This window comes from Pholcus phalangioides, unplaced genomic scaffold (genome assembly GCF_987345545.1).
Source record: "Pholcus phalangioides strain wild (caught in Gottingen) unplaced genomic scaffold, Ppha-v1.0 ptg000020l_1, whole genome shotgun sequence".
Taxonomy (NCBI): domain Eukaryota; kingdom Metazoa; phylum Arthropoda; class Arachnida; order Araneae; family Pholcidae; genus Pholcus; species Pholcus phalangioides.
The window spans coordinates 6,036,162-6,056,730 of record NW_028301613.1 but is presented as its reverse complement, the minus strand read 5'-3'; the positions used below and the strand labels follow the sequence as shown (position 1 = coordinate 6,056,730).

Below are 20,569 nucleotides of genomic sequence, written 5' to 3'. Positions count from 1 at the left end.
TTTTACTTTAGCCTTTTCACCAGAAATGAGATATCATCACAGCCCATCTCCATTCTAACAGATTCATCTCATTCCTCAGCAGAAGCTCCGGAACCTAAGATGATGGGGGGAAGGGTATGCACGGAAGGCTATATGAGGCCCTCCCTTCAATAATTCATGAATACACAATGTTGCTCACCATTCCACCTCCTGTGTTCGGATTTGAGTCCAGTATATACAAATTGAATGGCAATTTTTGGCCCCCTAAATGTTCTGTTCATGTCGATGCCTCTGTTTCTCAGTTCAAAAATTTTTCTTTCCTGTACTGACTGATTCATACACACTTCTCATGTGCAGATCAGATTCTGATCTTAATAGGTTTCAGATGCATCAAGGAGTGAATGGAACCTAAACTGATATGTGCCCATTCTTTGTTTGAAGTACTTCCAAGTAAAAAATTTTTATGAAAAGCATGTGCCATGATAAGAGTCATCACATACGATTCTTGAAGAGAAAGAAAGAAAAACTATAATTTTTGATAATTCTTTTGATGTTATAGAGAATGCTTCCTATTTTTCCAATCGTCACAATCAAATATTTTTTGTGTCTTCAACTACTTGCAAATCACTCATTTAAGCTGTACTCGTTATAGTAGACTTTTATTGTACATATCAGTATTTAAAAAGCTATGTTGATAATATGATTATTGCTTAATTTGATTTTCATTTCAACTGAACACATTAATTTTTTTTTTTAGTTTGTGATGACAAATATTCAGTCGGTGCTAGAGATAGCAGATGTTCCAGAGCTACTTGTTGGCATAGTTGACATAATCCTCGAAATATCAAATGGCTATCCTGATGTTTTCTCTCGACATTTCAGCGTAAGTATTCCTTACTTCTCTAAGATTATGAAGATAAGTTTTTTTTCCCCAAAGAATATTAAGATAAAGTTATGTAGTAAATTGTAAAATGATGTATGAAATTAAGAATGAATGCTAATTGTTTTCATCAGAATTTATGATTTTAATTAAGGGTATTGAAATTTTAACATTTAGCTAATTTGACTTTTGTTTGACACTGTAGGACACCGTAGATATCCTCATCGGATGGCACATTGACACGACTCAGCAACAGTCTGTCATCGAGTACATTTCAAAAGCATTGATCAACTTCCAGCAGTTTTGGCTTTATGATATCACATTCACTGTTACCTTACTTGGTCAGTTCTTGGAAGATATGGAGTCGTATGCAGAAGTGAGTTTGTATATGTGTCAATATAATAATTTTTTTTTGTGAGTAGTAAGTAACCATTGTTTTCTGTTTTGTTGTTTTGATAAGTTTATTGGCAACTTTTGTGCCAGTGTTAATAAAAATGCTTAGTTTCCATAATATAGAGAAATTGGATTCTCCTACTTTGATTCAGTAAATTTGGTTATGTAATATGATGCTGTAATTATATTTTAATTTTTTTTCATGAAATATGAAGCAAAAGCCTAATCACTAGTTAATTGGGAGGCTTTTAAATATTTTAGTGAAAAAATACCTTAAACCTTCATCCTCCCCAACTTGCATTTTGTTTCAGTGGTTTTAAGGACTATGCATGGTGAAAACTTGTCTGTTTCCACTCAAATAACTTGTTAACCGTTGGTTATATACAAACATACTTTTAATTGGGGAAAAATATGCAATAAACGTGCCCATTTTAGAGATGTCATTTCTTTTACAAGGGAGAGTATATACAGAATGTCCTGTAAGTGCTAATGCAGCCTTTATCTCATTAATCTTCCGTGGTAAAGGCAATATTCCAATTTAAAAATATGCTCAAGAGGCATTTAAAAATCACCCTGTACCTGTTTTAAGAGTAGAAATACAGCATGTCACAAAATAAAAAATCTAAATTTTTGTACAGTCCCTTTGTCCTCTAACTTCCAATTAGAGAGTTATTTCTTTGTATCTCTTGAGACCAACAGAAAAGATTCCATGTTTTTAATTAACTGCAATATTCACTAAGATATTTGAACTCAAAAATCGGAGAAAAGTTGTGAAAGAACAGCAAAAACTAATGGACAACACTCCTTTCCCTCATTTATGCTGTCCTTCCCCAACGTTTCTCTGCTTTTGAATTTGAATATCTCAGAGAATATTGCACTTAGAGACTTGGAGTTTTCTGTTGGTCTCAGAAGAGACAGTGTAACAACTTTCCAATTGAGAGTTAAAGGACATGGAGACAAAAAATAAAAAAGAAAATTTATTTTTTTATTTTTATTTTGTTACACACTGTATTTTCACTCTCAAAACTGGTACAGGGTGATTGATAGTATTTGCCTTTTGAGTATTTTTTAAATTGTAACTATACCTCTACGATAGACAATTGAGTTGATAAAAGCCACATTAACACTTACTAGACACCTTGTATACTGAGATAAAAAAAAATAAAATTTGTTGCCCTGTGTCTCCTGAGCCCAACAAAATGAATTGCATGTTTCGAAATCAGGGTTCCCAGTGACCTGGAAAGTCTGGGAAAAGTTCTGTAAAGCGAAAAAAAACAAACTTGTGGAACAAAAATTTGAAAGGTCAAGATTGTGAATTATATTTCTTTCTTCCAGAGTTTTGGTTAGGGGAAAGTCAGGGAAATTTTTGATTTTTTTTTGTCAGGAAAATTGTTCAAGCAGATTTTGTTGGGAACCCTGTTAATGCAGCTGAAATATTTGAATCGAAAAATTGCTTATAAAATGATGGGAAGAACAGCATATATTAAGGGTCAAACTTGAGAAGAAAAAAAAATAGCATAGGAATTTAAAAAAAGAAAATTTAGGTTATGGTTTATTAAATTTACCTAAATTCTAAGATGTCTGTTTAACTTTCAATATCAATATCATGGTAAGATGGATATTTATTTTATTTTTTATTTTTGACTCGGTGGAGAGTGGCCAAAGACTTTAATCGTAAGTTAGACAACAGGGGAACCATGTAAAAAAAACTAAATTTTTGCATCTCCTTACTCATACGACCTCTAGTAAAATAAATGACATACCTAAAATGGGCATCAGATATCAGAATGACATTTGGAAATTTGAATATTTTTCTTAAGTGAAATTATGTTTCTTTTACCAGTAGTTCACGAGTTATTTGAGCTAAAACGAATTTAAGTGTTCACTCTGTGTAATATTGTAAAAATCTTGAGCTGATTTTCTTTATCTATCCTTTCTTATTGCTTCTGTCATACATAATGATTTGCATAACACACAGGGATATACCCTGATCTCACTTTTTGCTGTTTTGTATCTGTAAATAGTGTCTGAATAATAATAGGGATGGATGTTAAACATTTGAGTGCTAAAAATTAGAGTTACCGATTTGATGGGCTTAGAATGGTCACTGTTTTGTGCAAGTGTTTGTTTTGTTGTTATAGATTTATCGATTTCTTCTCTTTTACTTCGCTCAACTTCTTTATTTCATCTAAGAATCAAAGAAACTTAAAAGCTGTGCTATCTCTTCACTTGTCTGTGCTACTTTCTTCTCTCTTCGTTTTCTGATAGGGCTTACCCAGGAATAAAAGTGAAGAAAAAAAACCAACTCCACATATTAAGGTAATAAATAATACTGCATGCACTTCTATGCATACATATTTTTTTTTACTTTGTGCGGATGTGTGGTTTTTTTTAGGTCAGTATTTTATGTCTGTTTTCAATCTGTGATGAAAATTTGTTTAAATTTGTTTTTTAATGTTCTATATAGTGATTCCTTGTAAAGGTTATGCTCGCATTAACCTTTGTATTCTAACACTGCTGCTATTCGCCTGTAAAGAACCTGTTGACTCTTCCAACCCTTCCTCCTCCCACTTTCTTAAGTGAATGATTAATTTGGATAATCCTGAATTAATTATTTGTCAAAATTGAAAAGAAATTTTCTGTCAATTTTTTTTTTTTGTATAAATGGGGCAAGATATTTACTATTGAATTTTATAAGGAATCTGGAGTACTCTCGAGAGCTTTTGAAGAGAGCCACAAATTTTTTAGCTGTGTTGTTGGTATAAAAGCAAACTTAACCATGGTAAACTTTTAGTAGTATGTCAACTTTATCGCTGTATAATGTCTGAAAATTATGAGTTTGAAATTTCATTACGAGTGCCCTTCTAGATACCAAATAGAAGAATTCCAATTATAGGCACAAGTCTCAAACTCTATCAATGGCTTAAAGAAGACCCTGGCAGGCTAGGAGTCCCTTGTGGTTCATATGGGTTCTTATATGCCAGGGTCTAAGAGGCTAATTACAGTATATACTCGTGTATAAGCCAACCCCCCCCCCCCTTCCACTTCAGGACCATCAAAACCGCAATAAATTGAAAACCCATGTATAAGCTGACCCCAAAAAATCCGTGTATTTCAGAGAAAAAAAATTCTTATATTTTCAAGCAAAATGAATAGCTTACACAAATTAACAATAGAAAATGATTCAAACCTTTTAAGCCATTTCTTCTGCGTCTCCAAGCTCATCGTAATCCATCAGATCATCATAGGGTGCGGCATCTTCGTTTTCATCTTCATCTGGGCTGTCATCGCTATTGTCACTTTCAAACAGGATATCATCTTCAGTTCCGTCCATCGCATTGCTGATGCAACACTTTTTGAAGGATCGGATAATAATTTCAGTGGAAACAGAATTCCACGCCTCATGTACCCATTGGCACACTAGGCCAGTGTCAGGTTTCTTCAAGGCACCACTTTTTTGTAGTTTCTTTATCATCGGAACTCATCCATTCGATCCACAAATGTCTCAAATAGTTTTTGAAAGGCTTGTTAATGCTCACATCTAAAGGCTCTAAAATCGACGTTAGCCCACCTGGTATTAAAGCCAATGATGTTTTCGATTTCTTTGCCTCGGCTTTGACATTATCGGTTCTGTGGGATTTGAACATATCACATACCAATAATGCCGGTTTCTCGAACACTGCTCCGGGTCTTTTGTTCTATATTTCCTGGATCCATTGTAGAATGCCTTTTTCATCCATCCAGCCCTTTTCCTGGGCTTTCATGATCATTCTTGGTGGGAACTTCATGTTCGAAGGAATTTTCTTCCTTTTGAAAATCACAACTGGAGGCAATTTCTTTCCATCGGCCATGCACAATAGCACGACCGTAAATCGTGTTTTTTCGTGCCCAGTTGTTCTAACAAAGATGGGTTTTTTTTTTCGAGTTCATCAACAGTTCTATTGCTTGGAAAATCGAAAGTAACCCGGGGTTTAGTCCATATTACCGATTTGTGACAGTTCAAATCCATGCCTTTTTCGCAGTTCAATTATGAACTTCTGGAAAGATTCAATTCTGCTTTCCAATTCTTCTGGGAGTTTTTGTGCGATCTTTGTTCGCTGGCGTAAGCACAGGTCGAAACGGTTCATGAAACGAGTACACCAACCTGAGGATGCATAGAACTTTTCTGGACTTGTGTGTTTGAATTTAACACTCTCAGCTAGTTTCGATGCTTTCAGACGAATGGCTGTCCTTGTCACGATTGTACCTTTCAGTCTGAGGTGTAGCACCCATTCCTTTTCAAGTTTAGGGAACACAGATACTTTTCCTCGAAGAGCCTTTTTTGTCTTCCGCATGGCTGAAATTTTCTCTTTCATTTTCCGCCATTCTTTCACTTGTTTCTCATTGACGTTGTATGTCCGAGCTGCAGCACAGTTATTGTTTTCTTCGGCGAATTCGATAACTTTCAGTTTGAAAGACGCATCATACGCAAATCTTTTAGCTTTCTCCATTTTTGATCGTTGACACTTACTGATACAACACTAGATCAATGATTTTTCTGTGGGTAATCACGACACACACTTGTACTGCCTGAGAAAAAAATTACCACATGGATTTAACCCGAAAAGTACTAACACAACCGCCATCTATCTATAGCTACAAAAATCACTCTGATGATTTGCAATGCCATCTATCACTACTAATTATTAGCGCCATCTATAGTTATAAAAATAACTATTGATTGCGGGGGTCGATATTTTCTCGTCAAAAACTGACCCCGAGTGTAAGCCGACCCCCCCCCCCTCCACTTTAGGAACGAATTTTCCCACAAGAAAACTTGGCTTATACACAAGTATATGCGGTAAGTTTTTGCCTCTGTCGCGAGTCTGAGAATTGACTATATTTCTCTCATACCAGTGGTTGACATGTCTCACCACAGGGAGTAACAGGCTTTACAACATTTAATTGAATACATGAGAATATTCATTTATTACCAGTTGTATCTTCAGAGGATGGGCAGCAATACCTGAACACATAAATGAACACCACTTTAGAGGTAAAAGTAAAATGGTTGTAAATTGCCTCTGCAGGCATAGACTTGGATGTGCACAGTTTATGAGAAGGAAATAAAAATAGCAAATCTCCTAATGGTGCCAACCACTGGTCTTTGATAAATGTATAGAATATGTTTAGGCTTGCATCCAGTCCTAGAAAATGTTATTCCAGGACTTCGTGGATTTGCTTCATTAACTGAAATTATATGCACCTGACAGTTTTTCTGTTAGTGAATAATGTTACCTGACAGATGATTTGCAGACCTGACAATTACTTTTAATAAAGACTAGAAGTTGATGGAGCAGGCACATTTTTCAGAAATTTGCTGTGACACTTAGTGTGAGAAAGTAGAAACTGTCATTGTTGTGATGGACGGGGAGAAATTTTTCATCGATGAGGAAATTATCTTTGGAGTTGGCAATATTGTCAAACTTTGTGGTCTGATTGTGATATCGTGCCACCAACTACTCATTAAGTAGAGGGGTGTTTAAAGTGTTATGATTGTATTGCGATTAAGATGCCTCTTTCTGTTGTTAAATTCATAAGCTTTCTCACATTCTTTCAGGTGGTTTTTTTCCTGTTTGAATTAGGCAGGTTTCTATGTTGAAATGGTTTGGATTAATGAGGTTCTAGTGCATTTGTGCATGTTCTATAACTCATTTTTGTTGTAAGAATTGAAAATAGTGCAAAGTTAAGAAAAAAAAACGGTATATAGTGATTTTTTTTAAATTTTTAATAAAGTGAATTGAAATAATAGGGTTTTTTACTCTGACTTTCAGGAAATAGTAAAATTTTGTAGTTTGAGCAGTTACAGCGATGAAAATCTTCAGTCTTCACCCTCTGAAAATATATCAAAAATTCGCAGTCTTGTTAGGTAAATTATCTGCAATTTTTAATTTTGCATTTTGATGTATGACCATTGACAAATATCTTTACTGTACTTTTTTTTAACATATCAATTCAACACACTAAATTTGCATGATGTATCCAGCTTATTAGTATTCCTGCACATAATCCAGCAAGCCGGAAAATTGCGAGGGTGAGCAACATGTTGAATGAACCAAACACTTTTTTTTCTTCATCCTTTGTTTGAGGTAGTTTTCTCATTGTTGAAGGGTGGAAAAAGTCTAAATCAAAGATTGCACAATATTGAATCCAATGCTTATATTCAAACTACATGAAAACATTTCAAAATGTGTTTTTCCCTAAGTGTGTTATAATGACTGTCTCCACAAAAGTTTCATGACGAGTGACTGTCAATGGAATGTCTGTGCATATGGATAGCTACTAGCCCATTTGAAGCAAACTATAAAAGCAAGCCTTGAACAGCACTATGGCACTAGGCTTTTCGCCATCCTAGGTGTATTACACCATTATTGCAACCTGTGCATATGTACTAGAAAAAAAAAGCCCTTCAAACCAGAAATTAAATTTATGGAATAAGCGACTTTGGTATGGAGAAGCAGCATTCACTAAATCAAAGGACAAAGGTAATGCATTGTATCTCTTGAATTGCATCGGGGTGAAGATTACATGGAGTAATATTTCAGGGTAGTTTATAAAATATTTAGTTATTGAATGTGGCCTCACACACTAATTGAAGACTAGAAAGATGGTGCAAGATTAGCAAAATCGATGGCAGCAGGAACTATGCAGAGCGACAAATAGATTGAATCTGGATTAACAGGCTCTTAAATATTGAAAATCATTTTCTCTCTCTTTCAAACTACATGCCTTATGATCTTCAAGCACTTATGTGAATACTCGGATTAGTTGACAAAATACATATACAACTACATGGAACTTTGATTTACGGGCATAATCCATTCCCATAAATGTGCTCTTAATCCAAAACACTCTTATATTGAGTAAAACTTCTTCATAAGAAATAATGAAAACTCAAATAATTTGTTCTAAGGCATACTCCGTCACACCAATCACAATTCTTTCCAAAGACAAAGTGCAAGTTAATTCATTTTATGTTATCATATTCCTCCACATTAGCCACCATGTCGTAAAACTAGAGGGTCACCAGATTTGTAAATGTTAAGATCTGGTCCATTCCCGGCATACTGAAAAAATAATCCCTGTATGTATTCAGCTAATTTAATTAGATTTTAAGAATATAATTATAAATACGTTATTTAAGAATTTTCCGAACGTGACTGATTTGAATATTCAAGGAAATGAGGGTACTCCCGGCATGCTGGTCTCCTTCGCTGTTTCCTAGCATATCGGTTAATGTGGGGAATACAATGTTTTGTTTTACTTTATATTTTGTATGAAGGCACATGGATTTTTTAGAATGATACAAAAGCTGGATATTCACGTTCAGATTTCCACTTCCATTAACACACAACAAGATGATGGAAACAGTATTTCATGGGGGCTTTTTTTGTTTCATAATGTGATCCTCACTTATATTCCCAAGAGAACTGTATGATCTGCCCAGCAAATTTGTTGGTGTTAATAGACATCCATGCCCGAACTGGGATTAGTACTCAGACCTGCACAGTCAGAGGTTAGCTTCCTAACCACTCAACTGCCAGGCGGCAATGTGCTATAAATACCACTCCTGGAGTCATTGATCTTTCTAAAGGCTCAATTACAGTGGTCAAGTTTACTAGCTCTTCACTTGCGGTTTTAATTGCTGCTACCAAAGTCACACTCTAACTTTATCTAGTAAACTTGCCACTTGTTCTGCTGGTGAGAGTGAAATTCAAGGGTGAGCTACTCTTGCTGCTTGCCCACGTTTTTGTTGTCTCTCACGTGCAATATGTGTGTGGCTATTTTCTGTCTTCTTGCTTTGGCTTGCAACGGAAGAGAAAGATGACAATAAAACAAAAAAGGGAAATGAGATGCTCTATTGAAACTCTCTGGCTAGTTGAAACTAGATTACTTGCAGCTAGAAAATAGCTTGTAAAATTGAGCGAGTTCACTATTTTCTCCATGTCTCCATGTTGCTCATAAGCCAAACAAGGGCTCTAAACTCTTGAAGGTTTCCATTAATACGCATGTACATACAGTACATATTTTTTTAATTTTGTCTTTCATTGAAGTAATGAAGGAAGCTTCCAAAAATGCTTGAGCCTGGCTCCAGAACTCATTAGGATGGCCTTGGCCACAGTGAGAGAAATAGAACTGTTGTCTTAATTGTGATAATCACTTGACGATCGACTGACAACTCTAATGTGCAAAGTAGGCAAAGTCTTTTATAGACGGATCATCATATAGGATGTTTTAGTGCACAATATTACTTGTATTGTGAATCCCCACTTTTATTAAACTATAATCTGTAAAGTTTTTTCACGATTTAAGCTCATATTTGCAAAACATTGGTGGATCATCAAGTCAAAATTTGTTGAAAATCGTTTTTTGTCATGTAAAACACGCATAAACTGAGTTACTAACAGTCCAATGTTTTACTGCAGATATCTATCTGAAATTGAAAATTTTAAACTTTCATCAATATTGCATAGTTTTCATACCTCTTTTGTGTTTTTTCTATCACATTTTATACACCTTTTATCACATTTCTAGTACATTTATTTATGAGCTTATAAAAATATGGCCGTATTGAAATTTGTTTCCATACTTACATATAATTTTTTTCTCCCATTCTTTTTAGAGTGCTCATAACTGTTTTGAGAAGCGTTGAGAACTCTGTATCACCTGATGGATCTTTTCCACTAACCAGAAGTTTTATGTTAGATGTGAGTATATTAGAGAATATGGTAGGGATGCTTACTTTATAGTAGTAAATTAGAAGAAATTTTTTGATATTTGGTGAGTGTGGATAAAGAAAAAAAGTTCTATCAATTACAAAGAAATGGTAATTGTGTATCAATTACAATTAAAAAGTGAAGCTTCGGGTAAATTTTTACATGCAAGGTGAGCAGATAGTGCCAGCTGTTTATTTTTGAAAGCTTTTTGGTATTTGTAACTGTGAAGTAAGAAATCCAGGTTAGGTTGGTTTTTTTTTCTCCAAAATCTATATTTTGGCTTGAAGTGAGAATTCACTGTTCATTGCATATGGCGAGGACTCTCAAAATTAAATTGAGTATGTGGAGTCATTTATCCTGTAGATTTAGCTGCTAGTGATTATTTCGTGTTTTCTGTTCTCAACATTTATCAACGATCTATTCTGTTTTGATATTTGATGCATGATAGCCGCCACCACAATGAGGCTGTTATACAATATAGCAGTGACACAATTTTTTTTTCAACTTTTAGAATGGGAAAGTTGGTTTTATGATCCGATTATGTTTAAAAAAAATAGTTTATGTATGTTATGACTTGAGTCTGAAATCTGGTCACTTCACACACAATGCATAAAGTAGTTTTTGAAATGAGTGCTGCCAAAAGAAAATATCTATAGCTGGTAGACTTTATTTCTCATGTACAGATATAGCATAAATGGGCAACTTTTTGAGTTTCATTTGGCACACTTCCATCATTAAAATCAGTGGTATCCAAAGTGTGGGTACCTAAATCCTGAGGGTGGAAGGTCACAGGAGATTCTCCAAAATAAAAAGTTCAAATTCACAATTTATTTTCATTTTTTGTAACTTAGATAAAAATTTCTCAAAACAAAAAACACCTTCACTCAACTAAGCCACTTACCATGTATCATATAATGTAATTTCATCAAATTCTATTTGTAATAAATATCAAGAGTTAATACTTGTTCAAGATCGTCCAATTCAAAAATTTATTGGTATTTTTCAAAAAAAACAATGATAAGTAATATGCTGATATAAAAGAGGAAATGTCTATGTATTATGAATAATATTATTAATGATCCATTTCAAGCGAAGAATCATTTTGAAATTGGATGGTTCTTTCTGAATCGCACTGTATATCAGAAGTAACATTCACCTCCCTACACTTCCAATCTTGTAGTAAAACAACACAGCCAACTGAATTTTGAAAAATAATTGATTTTATTCATCACTGATCACAGAAATTGGAACCAGGAGGGAAAAGGAATTCCGAAAAATGCTTTTGAAACAGTAAATTTAGAAACAAAAAAAATCGAACTGAAGACTGGGTGTCATGAGTTTAATCATTCACCTGGCCAATTAATTTTTTCTTGTGTCATCCGCAGTGCCCTTTTTTATGAAGATGCACACACTTTTTACCCTTTTTATGGAAGTTTGGCACTATCAAAATATATATTTTTAAATATTTTTCAAAATATAAATGCGATGCGCAAAGATCAACTAAGCACAACTTGTTTAACTGAAAAGTCACGAACAAAAAAAGTGAATTTTTTTTTATGTGGTAGAAAGTGTCAAATAACCCATGTGATGTGTAATATGATACCCTAAAAGTGATGGGAGGTTAAATTCAAAATATGTCCTGTGACTGTAAGAAATGCTGCTAACAGATTTATGTGGATCCATAACAGCTGAACCTGCGCTAAAAAATATGCGTGTACGTAAAACAGGTGCATCTTTGCAAGGGAATTGGAAATCAAAGGAAAAAAAGCGCTCAGCGATGCAGTCTGACGAAGATAATAGTAATAATAATCAGAGAACTTAAAATATAATTGTTCAACTCCCATCTAGTGGCGAGATAATAAAGTATAAGGATGCTTGTGGAGGTGGCAGCAATTGTATTACAAATTATTCCGTCATATCCATGCAAGAAAGACCAAAAATCTGCATATGACATTATATGCTGTTGTAGGTACCAACTTCAAGTATGGCTGCATATGCCATCATAGCCAGATGGCTGGTTAAGGAAGGTCGTTCAAATATTCACTATGAGCAAAGGAGTGGCAGACCTAGTGTACGAACTGACGATCTCATTGAGCATGTGAATGCAAAAATGAAAGAAAATCGTTGCTTTATGAAAAGCAATCTGTCTCTAGAATTACCAGAAGTTTCTGCAACAATGTTATTGAGAATCGGGACTGAAACTCTAAACCATCAGAAACTGTGTATGTGATGGATGCCTAAAATGCTCACATTTTGAGGAAGTGGAGGAGTTTAAAATCTCATTGCAAAACTGTTTCAAATCCCAATCGGCAGAATTTGATGCAGACGGTTTTAAGAAGTTTCTTCACAATATCAAAAGTGTCATTTTCATGGAATGACATGGTGATTAGGCATGGAAAATAAAGTAAAGATGTAAGTTTTTCAAACTATAAAAACATTGGTAATTTTTTTTTCAATTGTTTTTATTTTGTTACTAATTGGCTCTTAATTTTGATCACGCCTCGTAAATAAGCATTACTTGTCAGTTCAAACACTTATGGGTCTTTTATGGGTTTACTTGTCTTCCAATTAGATGCTGAAGAACTTCCTGAATTGCATCATAATGACATCAGAATATACTTATTACTACGACTTGATGACATTAGGTACTTCTTTTATCTCATAATTTTTTTCATTATCTTTGGTTGACTATTTTAATATGCTAAAATATTTCATATGGTGTTCATGTAAACACATGATTAATTTAGTGAAAGTAAGCTTTATTATGTTCAAAATCGGAAATAGAAATTTCTTTTAAACAAACACAAATTGTATTTTCAAAAGTATTTGTGTGATCTGCTTTTCACTAAATTTTAATGTTTGAATATATGTTTTCTTGTAGCCAATGATTGTGTATGTTTATTCTTTGCTCAACTTGGGACATGCTCATCGGAACTGTTGGATATACTGGTTCAGTACATAGATGTCCAGCAGTGTCAAGACGCAACATTTTCATGTGAAAAACACACCTTGTCATTGCTACAAATGATGATTCATTTCGTCAAGATTATGGATACCCGTCTTCCTGTAGAGTTTGTCAGTGGCCTGTTCAAAAAAGAATCTCTAACCAGGCAGCTGCGCTTTTCCATTTCACCAAAGGTGAGATTTGTTTACATCCTGTATCCCTATTCAGAACTTTGTGCTGAGATTGATACACACACAGACACATTTATGGGGAGGGCCTAAGCGGGACATAGCTCAAGGTGAAAAAAACGGAAAGAATTAAAAAAAAAATTAAAGCACAGAAGGGGGAAAAGGTGGCAAAATTTATATAGCCAACAAGTGGCAAAACCGTAAGTCTGCTTCTTGTAGATATGAAGGAACAAGGTTCGTGAGCAATCAAAAGAGTGACCCAGAGAGCAAGGGACTACAGTATGTGACAGAGTGTGACCAGCAGAATGTGCAAGCATGTGAGTGACCAAAAGAGTGTACGAGTATGGGGATGACCAGAAGAGTGACCTAGCAAGCAAGAAATCATGTCAGTGAGCAACCAAAAGAGTGACCTATAGAATGTGTAATCATGGGAGTGACCAAATGAGTGACATAGAGTGTGAAGAACCAGGTCAGCGGGCAACCAAAACAGTGATCTGGATGGAGTGTATGCAAGCATGGTGATGTAGAGCAGTATTTCTTAATTGCTGGGCCACAGCCAAAGGCAGAGCTCTGACATCAGTCAAACTAGGCCATGAGTGATTCGCCATTGTATTTCCCCAATTTATTTCTAATCATTCATATATAATTGGGCATTCCATTCACAAAAAGACATCAACTAGGCCATGGATTTCCCAAGATTGAGAACCACTCACCTAGAGAGGGTGAAAGTATGAGTAATTACACACAAAAGAGAATGGCAGGGTATAGATACAGAGGGAGAGCTAAGCTTATTATAGCCCATGCGACAGGTTCAGAGGGGTAACAAATTTGAGGGATTAGTGGTCGAAAAAATTGTACTAGAATGGAAGAAAAGCAGCAAAATTTGTTTAGCCTACTGATGACAAAACCATAATTACGCTTCAGGATACACATGTATAAATACTCATTTAATTCTATTCATAGACTGGTTTTCTTAATGTATTTTTTTGATTTATGTGTGCTTTTAATTCATTTCATTTATTTTATCGTCCATTTGTGTACAAATTAGGTTCAACAGCATATGATGTTATTATATCATGCTGTTCTGGATGTCAAGAATGTACAGGCAGTTGAAGAATTTTATAGTTGTATAGTTGCAGATATGACCGACGCATTTTCTGTGTTGTCAAACTATGATGTAAATACAAAAAATGAAAGCTTCTCTAGTTTTCAAAATGCTCAAGTGATTCTACTCTCAGGTTTGACAGCCGTGGTTGAAATAGGAAATGCCAAACATTCAATCATTCGGGTGAGTAACTGCCATATTATTTCTGATTTGTTGCATATATTTAGAATGATGAAATTAAACTGCATGTACAGTATAAGTTTGTCTAGCGAAGCTTACAATTACAAGGAAAGTTTTTGTTATAATGGACATCGTTATAAGTGGATTTCAATTTTTTTTTCTCTGTCATGGTATAAATTGCTGCTTTACCTGCATTAAAATGTCTTTTAGATCAGTGTTTCTTCACCTTTTTTTCCTGTGGCTCCTTTGAAAGCCCCCTTGTGTTATCCAGGACTCCTCCCCATCTGAAGAGAGAGACCCTTCTCTTACTTATTGAATTGATTTTTTAGCGAATTCATAGCAAACAAAAATTTCATTAATTGACTTCTGATTCAGTGAGGTCTCGTGTAAGGGATCTATGCAGTGCCATCTCAACATTATGGGCCCTTGGGCAAAATGACGTTCAGGGCTTCCTTACTTAGCTGGAAGTATCAGCCTAAATATTTGCGTAATTTCGTAAACCATGGTACCAGGTCATACCATGTGAGCCTCCACATTGACATCAGGCTCAGGGCTATGCCAGGATTGGTCCACTCATTAAGATGGCTCAGATTCGATGCAGGGAACATTTTGACAGCATCAGAGGCCCCTATCTAGCTGAGAGTGCCTACATACCTATTTACATACTCATTTTTGAAAAACATAAAATCAGATCTTATTATTGTACCTCCTACACACTCAAGATCCCTGGTCTGTGTCCGGGTGGGCCCCCATTCATTAAGAGGGGGGTCGTGGTCCTATGAACAGTTCTACTTCATTCTGAAAGTATTCACATATCTCATATTTCACTTAAAAGCTATGACAATTTTTTTACGGCTCTTTGTGGCTCTCTTAGCAGCTGGTCATAGCTGCTCTTCAACTCTAATTTCATCCGTGGCTCCCTTAGAATGTCTCGGGACTGCGAAGGAAGCCATATGGCCCCAGGTTGAGAAACGCTGTTCTAGATAATTTTGTTCTAATATTAGCACGTGAATAGAATTCTCCAGTCGTAAAATTTATTTTTTAGTCTCAATTTTAATTGATTTTTAGTCTGCAGTGGATTTTCTTAGACATTTTTGCATAGAATTTTGTATTCTCAAAGTGATTTAACCAAACAATTTAAATTCTTAATTACAGACCTGCCAACTCTACGTATTTAGGCAGGAGACTCTGGATTTTTATTCCTTCCTCCTGCTCTCCGTATTTGTTAAAATTTCTCCGGATTTTGGCAGAAAAGTAGATTTTACGCGAGCTTTCGCGTTGTCAGAACGTCAATGACTGCCGTCGTCGTGAGGGAAAACACCCATAGAAGACAGTCATGGTCATTTCCATCGAGCAGCCGTAAAAAAGTCTTAGTGACTGCATTTAAGCAACTGGCAAAGACGTGAGTTTGTTTACGTAGCGTTTATCGGCAATCATTTATCAGGGGTATGACCTTGGTTGCTGAAATTTCTGTATAATCGTTATTGTATTACATTAGCAGCCGTACAGTAAACACAAGTTTTTTTCATCAGCAGCTTTGTATTTTTAAGTTTTTAAATTATTTTCTCTGAATAAATATGTCTTGAAAGAAAAAATATAAATTTTTAAGCTATATAAAGCCTTTAAGAGTTCATTTACCCAAGATTATCAATCACTGACAGCATCCACAAAAGGAAACACTCATGTTTTATGAACAGTATGTAGATATGATTTCTCTATTATGCATGGAAAGACTGACATGGAATTATATTCTGCTCAGGGGCAATGCAGAACCTGCCTTGGGGGAGGGGAATAAAACTTTTTCTTAGTTGATCAAAAAAATTTGTTTTGGAGAAAAAATTTTTTTTACTTTTTTTGATTGATTCCCCCCCCCCCCCCTCGGGGGAATTTCTGGATTCCAAAATAGTTGGCACGTCTGTAATTATTTTGTCCGCTGCTCACTTCCATGGCTTTATAGGCTCATAAATACTTCTCTGCTAATCAGAAAAAAAATTTAAGCATAAGTTGTTAACTGATTGGAAATAACTTTATAATCTAAGTTCCATTCAGTGACCATGGTCACTTAGTCACTAGGAGAAACAAAAGTCAAGTAAAATAGTCACATATCTTGTGTATAATAAATGGGAAAAGCCTAAATTTTGGCTTCGCTTTGTCTAATCTTTGACAATCATTACCTCTGAGTAATGCTTACGAAGAGCATGTGCTGTGATAAGTGCCATCCTTAGTTTAATTCTTGAAAAGGAAAGACTAGCATTTTCGTGAATTTGTTTGATGTTATAGTGAAAGCGTTCTAATTTTCAACTCGCAATTAACCAAAAACAAATTTCTGGCCAATTGTAAGTCTTTAGCATTAGCTCTTTGACAATCAGTTGTAAATCACTCGTTATATCAACCTATATTTAATTCAGCCTGAATTTAAGTATGTATTTTTGGGGTCTCTTGTTATTCATCAACATTAGTTTAAAAATAGTATATCATTTGATAGTGTGCACTCATTCTAGCATTCCGGCCATACTCGGAATATTCGTGAACATTGGATGTTGGTAATGATGGAGATCTTGGTAAGTTTTCATCTACGGTACCAAAAATCGAAAGGGAAAAAAAATCAACTTCCAAAATCCAAATAAGTGTTTAGTCAATTATAAGGGTTGGGGTGGTGCACCTTTTCCTCCTGCCTTGTAACTGACTATGTACTTTTTTTTTTGATGAACTGAATGGGACGGATGATTGACCAAGAGACTCTTTCAGTTTATTTACATATGTAGATGGTCACCTTCACAATGGTGTTAAAAGCAGGGATGCTGGAAGTGCTCAAGCACCCACATTGTTCTGTAGCATGGGGTTTTCACAACCCAAGAATTATTTTATAAATAAAAATCTGATATAAAATAATGATATAAAGCTGTAGCCGAGCACCCACAGGTCTGAAATGTGCCATACACCTTAGAACAAATAAATAAATGTCTAACTTTTATTATCATAGCAAGAACATTTTCCGTACAATAAAAACCATTATTCTTTTGTTCTGATTCACTTATTTATTCAGTACTTGTTATAGAATTTCATGTCTGTCTAAGTGATGACTCGTCAAATCAACTTTCAGTCACTTAGAATAACCCAATATCTTTAATTTGTCATGCTTTACTCTCACACTTTTATAAACCAATTCTCTTATTGACTTTCATCAATCACACATTGCAGGCAGGGCCGTCTTAAGAACATCATGGGCCCCTGGGCCAAGTCATTTTTCTGAGGCCCTACCTGGAAAATTCTAGAAAAATTCAACTACTTCTCATTTTTCCAAGGCCCTTCTTCTCTTAAGGCCCCTGACCGTGCCCATGTGTTAAGATGGCACTGATTGCAGTATGACATGACCTCTTTAACATCCTCCTCTAAATACTCATATACATATAACTTTGACTTCGGTACCCTAACCCAACCATATATTTTGCACAACACCCCACTCTCAAGTAGACAATATATGGCCAGACAATATATTTGCATATATATTGCATTTATACCAATCTATCTTGTAATCCAAAAGTGGATATTTGTTCAGATTTTCACCACATGTACCATGCTTCTTACGCAACTATAGTAACAGCAGAAATGGTCTCCTTCACATCTTCCTGGGTGAGACTTTTTTGCTCCCCAAAGACTCAAATATCTGTCAAAATTTATACCCAAGTTAGACTCAAGGAACAACTTTGTCCCTTTTCTTTAGGAACCCCTCAAAAAATTTGCTTCTTTGCTCATTACTTCACCGAATATGTATCAAAGATCATAAGACTTATTCAATGTATACCTCTAAAATAGTGTTTCTCAACCTTTGTAATCCTCAAGGACCAGTAAAATGTGTGAAATACTGTCCCAGACCGCTAACTTATAGCATGAATAGGATGATCATATGTCTCGTGTTTTACAGGACATGCAATGCTGGAATAAAATACATATAACACAAGAAAAAAAAATTCCCCTTATTTTACTACTTGCTACAGTTTCCGGTAAAACTTCATTTGTCATGTATTGTAATTTCTTGGCAATTCCAGCGATAATTAGTCAATGACTTATGGTAACAGTTTTTTTGGTGACAATTGCTGGTGTCCTGTCCCATATTATGCTGTATTGGGAGATCCCAATTTCCTGTATTTTTCTCAATAAAGCATGATCACTTCTAGCCGTATAAAATAAATTACCCAGTCTGCCTGCGAACCACCTCTCTAGTCGGCAGACTGAACATTGAGAAATGCTGCCCTAAAAGAAAGTCTCTGGCCTACCATATAAATTCTTTACCTGTATTTATTTCTTTTTTTTTACTTTTATTTTACTTATTCTAGTTTTTTTCTTCTCTTCTTTCGTTTCCTTACATACGAGTCGAGTCGTCCAGTTGCAAAACTTATTAAACCCCAAGCAGATTCTCTTACAGAAAGTGAGAAAGAAACTTTTGCAGATTATATTTTTTGAGCTGACTGCTTGAAATTTAAAAATTTAACAGCATAACATTTCAACAAACGTAGATCAAAAAATACATTCTAAAAAAGTTTCTTTTTCACTTTCTGTAAAAAAAATCTTGCCGCTTAACGAGTTTTGTAACTGGACGACTTATATGTTCTGAAACTCTCTGTACCTGATCTAACCCTTCCCTTTTTTGCACATTTTGTTCTGTCAGTGTTGCTTACCTTTATATTACCATCATTACCTTTTATTTTACTATTTTCTTCACAATGATTGTTGTTTGTTATACTAAATATGTATTATTTTTCCCTCTGTATGCGACAATCATTTATTTCTCCGAACAGTTATTTTGTTGTTTGCATTTTTCTCTTTGTATTGCCAACCCTGATTGGTACATATGTGCACATATCAATAAAATTTCAGTTCAGTTCTTTTGGATGTATTCTGGGATCCTCATTGAATCTCCTTTTCTTTTTCGCCATTCTGTGGAAAGAACTAGGCTATAAGAGTCAAAAAGCTGTTTTCCCTCAAGTTTCATCGCATGTTGGCTGATGCCATATTTTTTATACCTCATTCCATCACTTGGAATGACGTTTTGTGTGTGTGTGTTAGGTTAAAAAAATATTTTTTAATATAACATTCTTTAAAAAAACATTTTTTAACCTAATAAAACATTTTTATGTGTCTCTACAGATGTGGGCACTGAAGCCTAGTTATTTTGAATTGCTCACTGATAAGTTACGACCGGTTTCTCCATCAATTGCCAAAAATTGTCCTGCTGCGCAGTATGCCATATTATTCACTTTGTATTCTCATTGCCAAAGGTATGTATGCTTATTTATGAATTTAACTCAATTACCTCATTTGTCACAAAGTTCAATCTGATTTTAGTATTTCTCAAAATCAGTCTTAATTATTTGATACTCATTTTTATTGTTTCCATGAGCATCATTTCATTAAATGAATGGAGATATGAATCATTTTTTATTTGCTGTGATTACTTTTATCAACTTGTCCATTTCTTCAGGCACAAGCATTTTGTTGGAAATAGTCCCCTCATCAATCAGAATCAGTCTCGCAGTTCCCGACCTTCTTCTGGTCACAACTCACCCATTCTGACCAGTGTTTTAGCTCCCACTCAAAATAGCAAGAATTTAGAAGGGATATTGGTTCTTCTTGCTGATTTGCTGAACTGCTCAGAAACTAGTCATGATAGCAGGTAAGTTTTTTCCAAGTAATGTTTGTAACAGTCTTAATTTATTTTTTAAAAGTTCTATTTTATTTATACAGGGTGGATACTATCGACTGCCCAATAATTACACACGTAATTCCTCGTGAAAAAGTAATGCAGAAAAGTGTTTTCTGTTTTTGAATCGGACAAATATTTAGGGAATTATTATGTTTTGAAATTTTTTTACGTGACAGTTTTCTAATGGTCAGTTACATGCCACACACCCAATGAAAAAAAAATTCCCCCACGCGGTTGGTTGCTGCTAATTTGCTAATTGAAAATGAACTGATGCAATCCCATTAGAAGCCAGGTTCAGCAATTTTCTTTCACGATTGCCGCTGTTTCCTTTTTGTGTGAAGTGATGTTAACCTTGTTATATTGGCAGACCTGCCAATTCTCTGGATTTTTCATCCTTCCTTCTGCTCTCCGGATTTTGGCAGAAAATGAGATTTTACGTG

The 20,569-nt window shown here is 35.0% G+C and overlaps 1 protein-coding gene across 2 annotated transcripts in view; it reads left to right on the top strand.

Moving 5' to 3' along the window:
• Positions 1-20,569, top strand: part of nonC (serine/threonine-protein kinase Smg1) — a 103,890-nt gene that overhangs the window by 11,075 nt on the left and 72,246 nt on the right. Inside the window, exons 7-16 of one of the 2 annotated variants that reach the window (XM_089248745.1) lie at positions 737-862; positions 1,065-1,235; positions 3,521-3,571; positions 7,066-7,160; positions 9,915-9,999; positions 12,581-12,653; positions 12,890-13,146; positions 14,189-14,428; positions 19,574-19,704; positions 19,908-20,099. In XM_089248745.1, coding sequence (XP_089104871.1) covers positions 737-862; positions 1,065-1,235; positions 3,521-3,571; positions 7,066-7,160; positions 9,915-9,999; positions 12,581-12,653; positions 12,890-13,146; positions 14,189-14,428; positions 19,574-19,704; positions 19,908-20,099 — 1,421 coding nt within the window. The remainder of the gene's footprint in view (positions 1-736; positions 863-1,064; positions 1,236-3,520; positions 3,572-7,065; positions 7,161-9,914; positions 10,000-12,580; positions 12,654-12,889; positions 13,147-14,188; positions 14,429-19,573; positions 19,705-19,907; positions 20,100-20,569) is intronic. The other variant, XM_089248746.1, reaches the window with a different exon arrangement.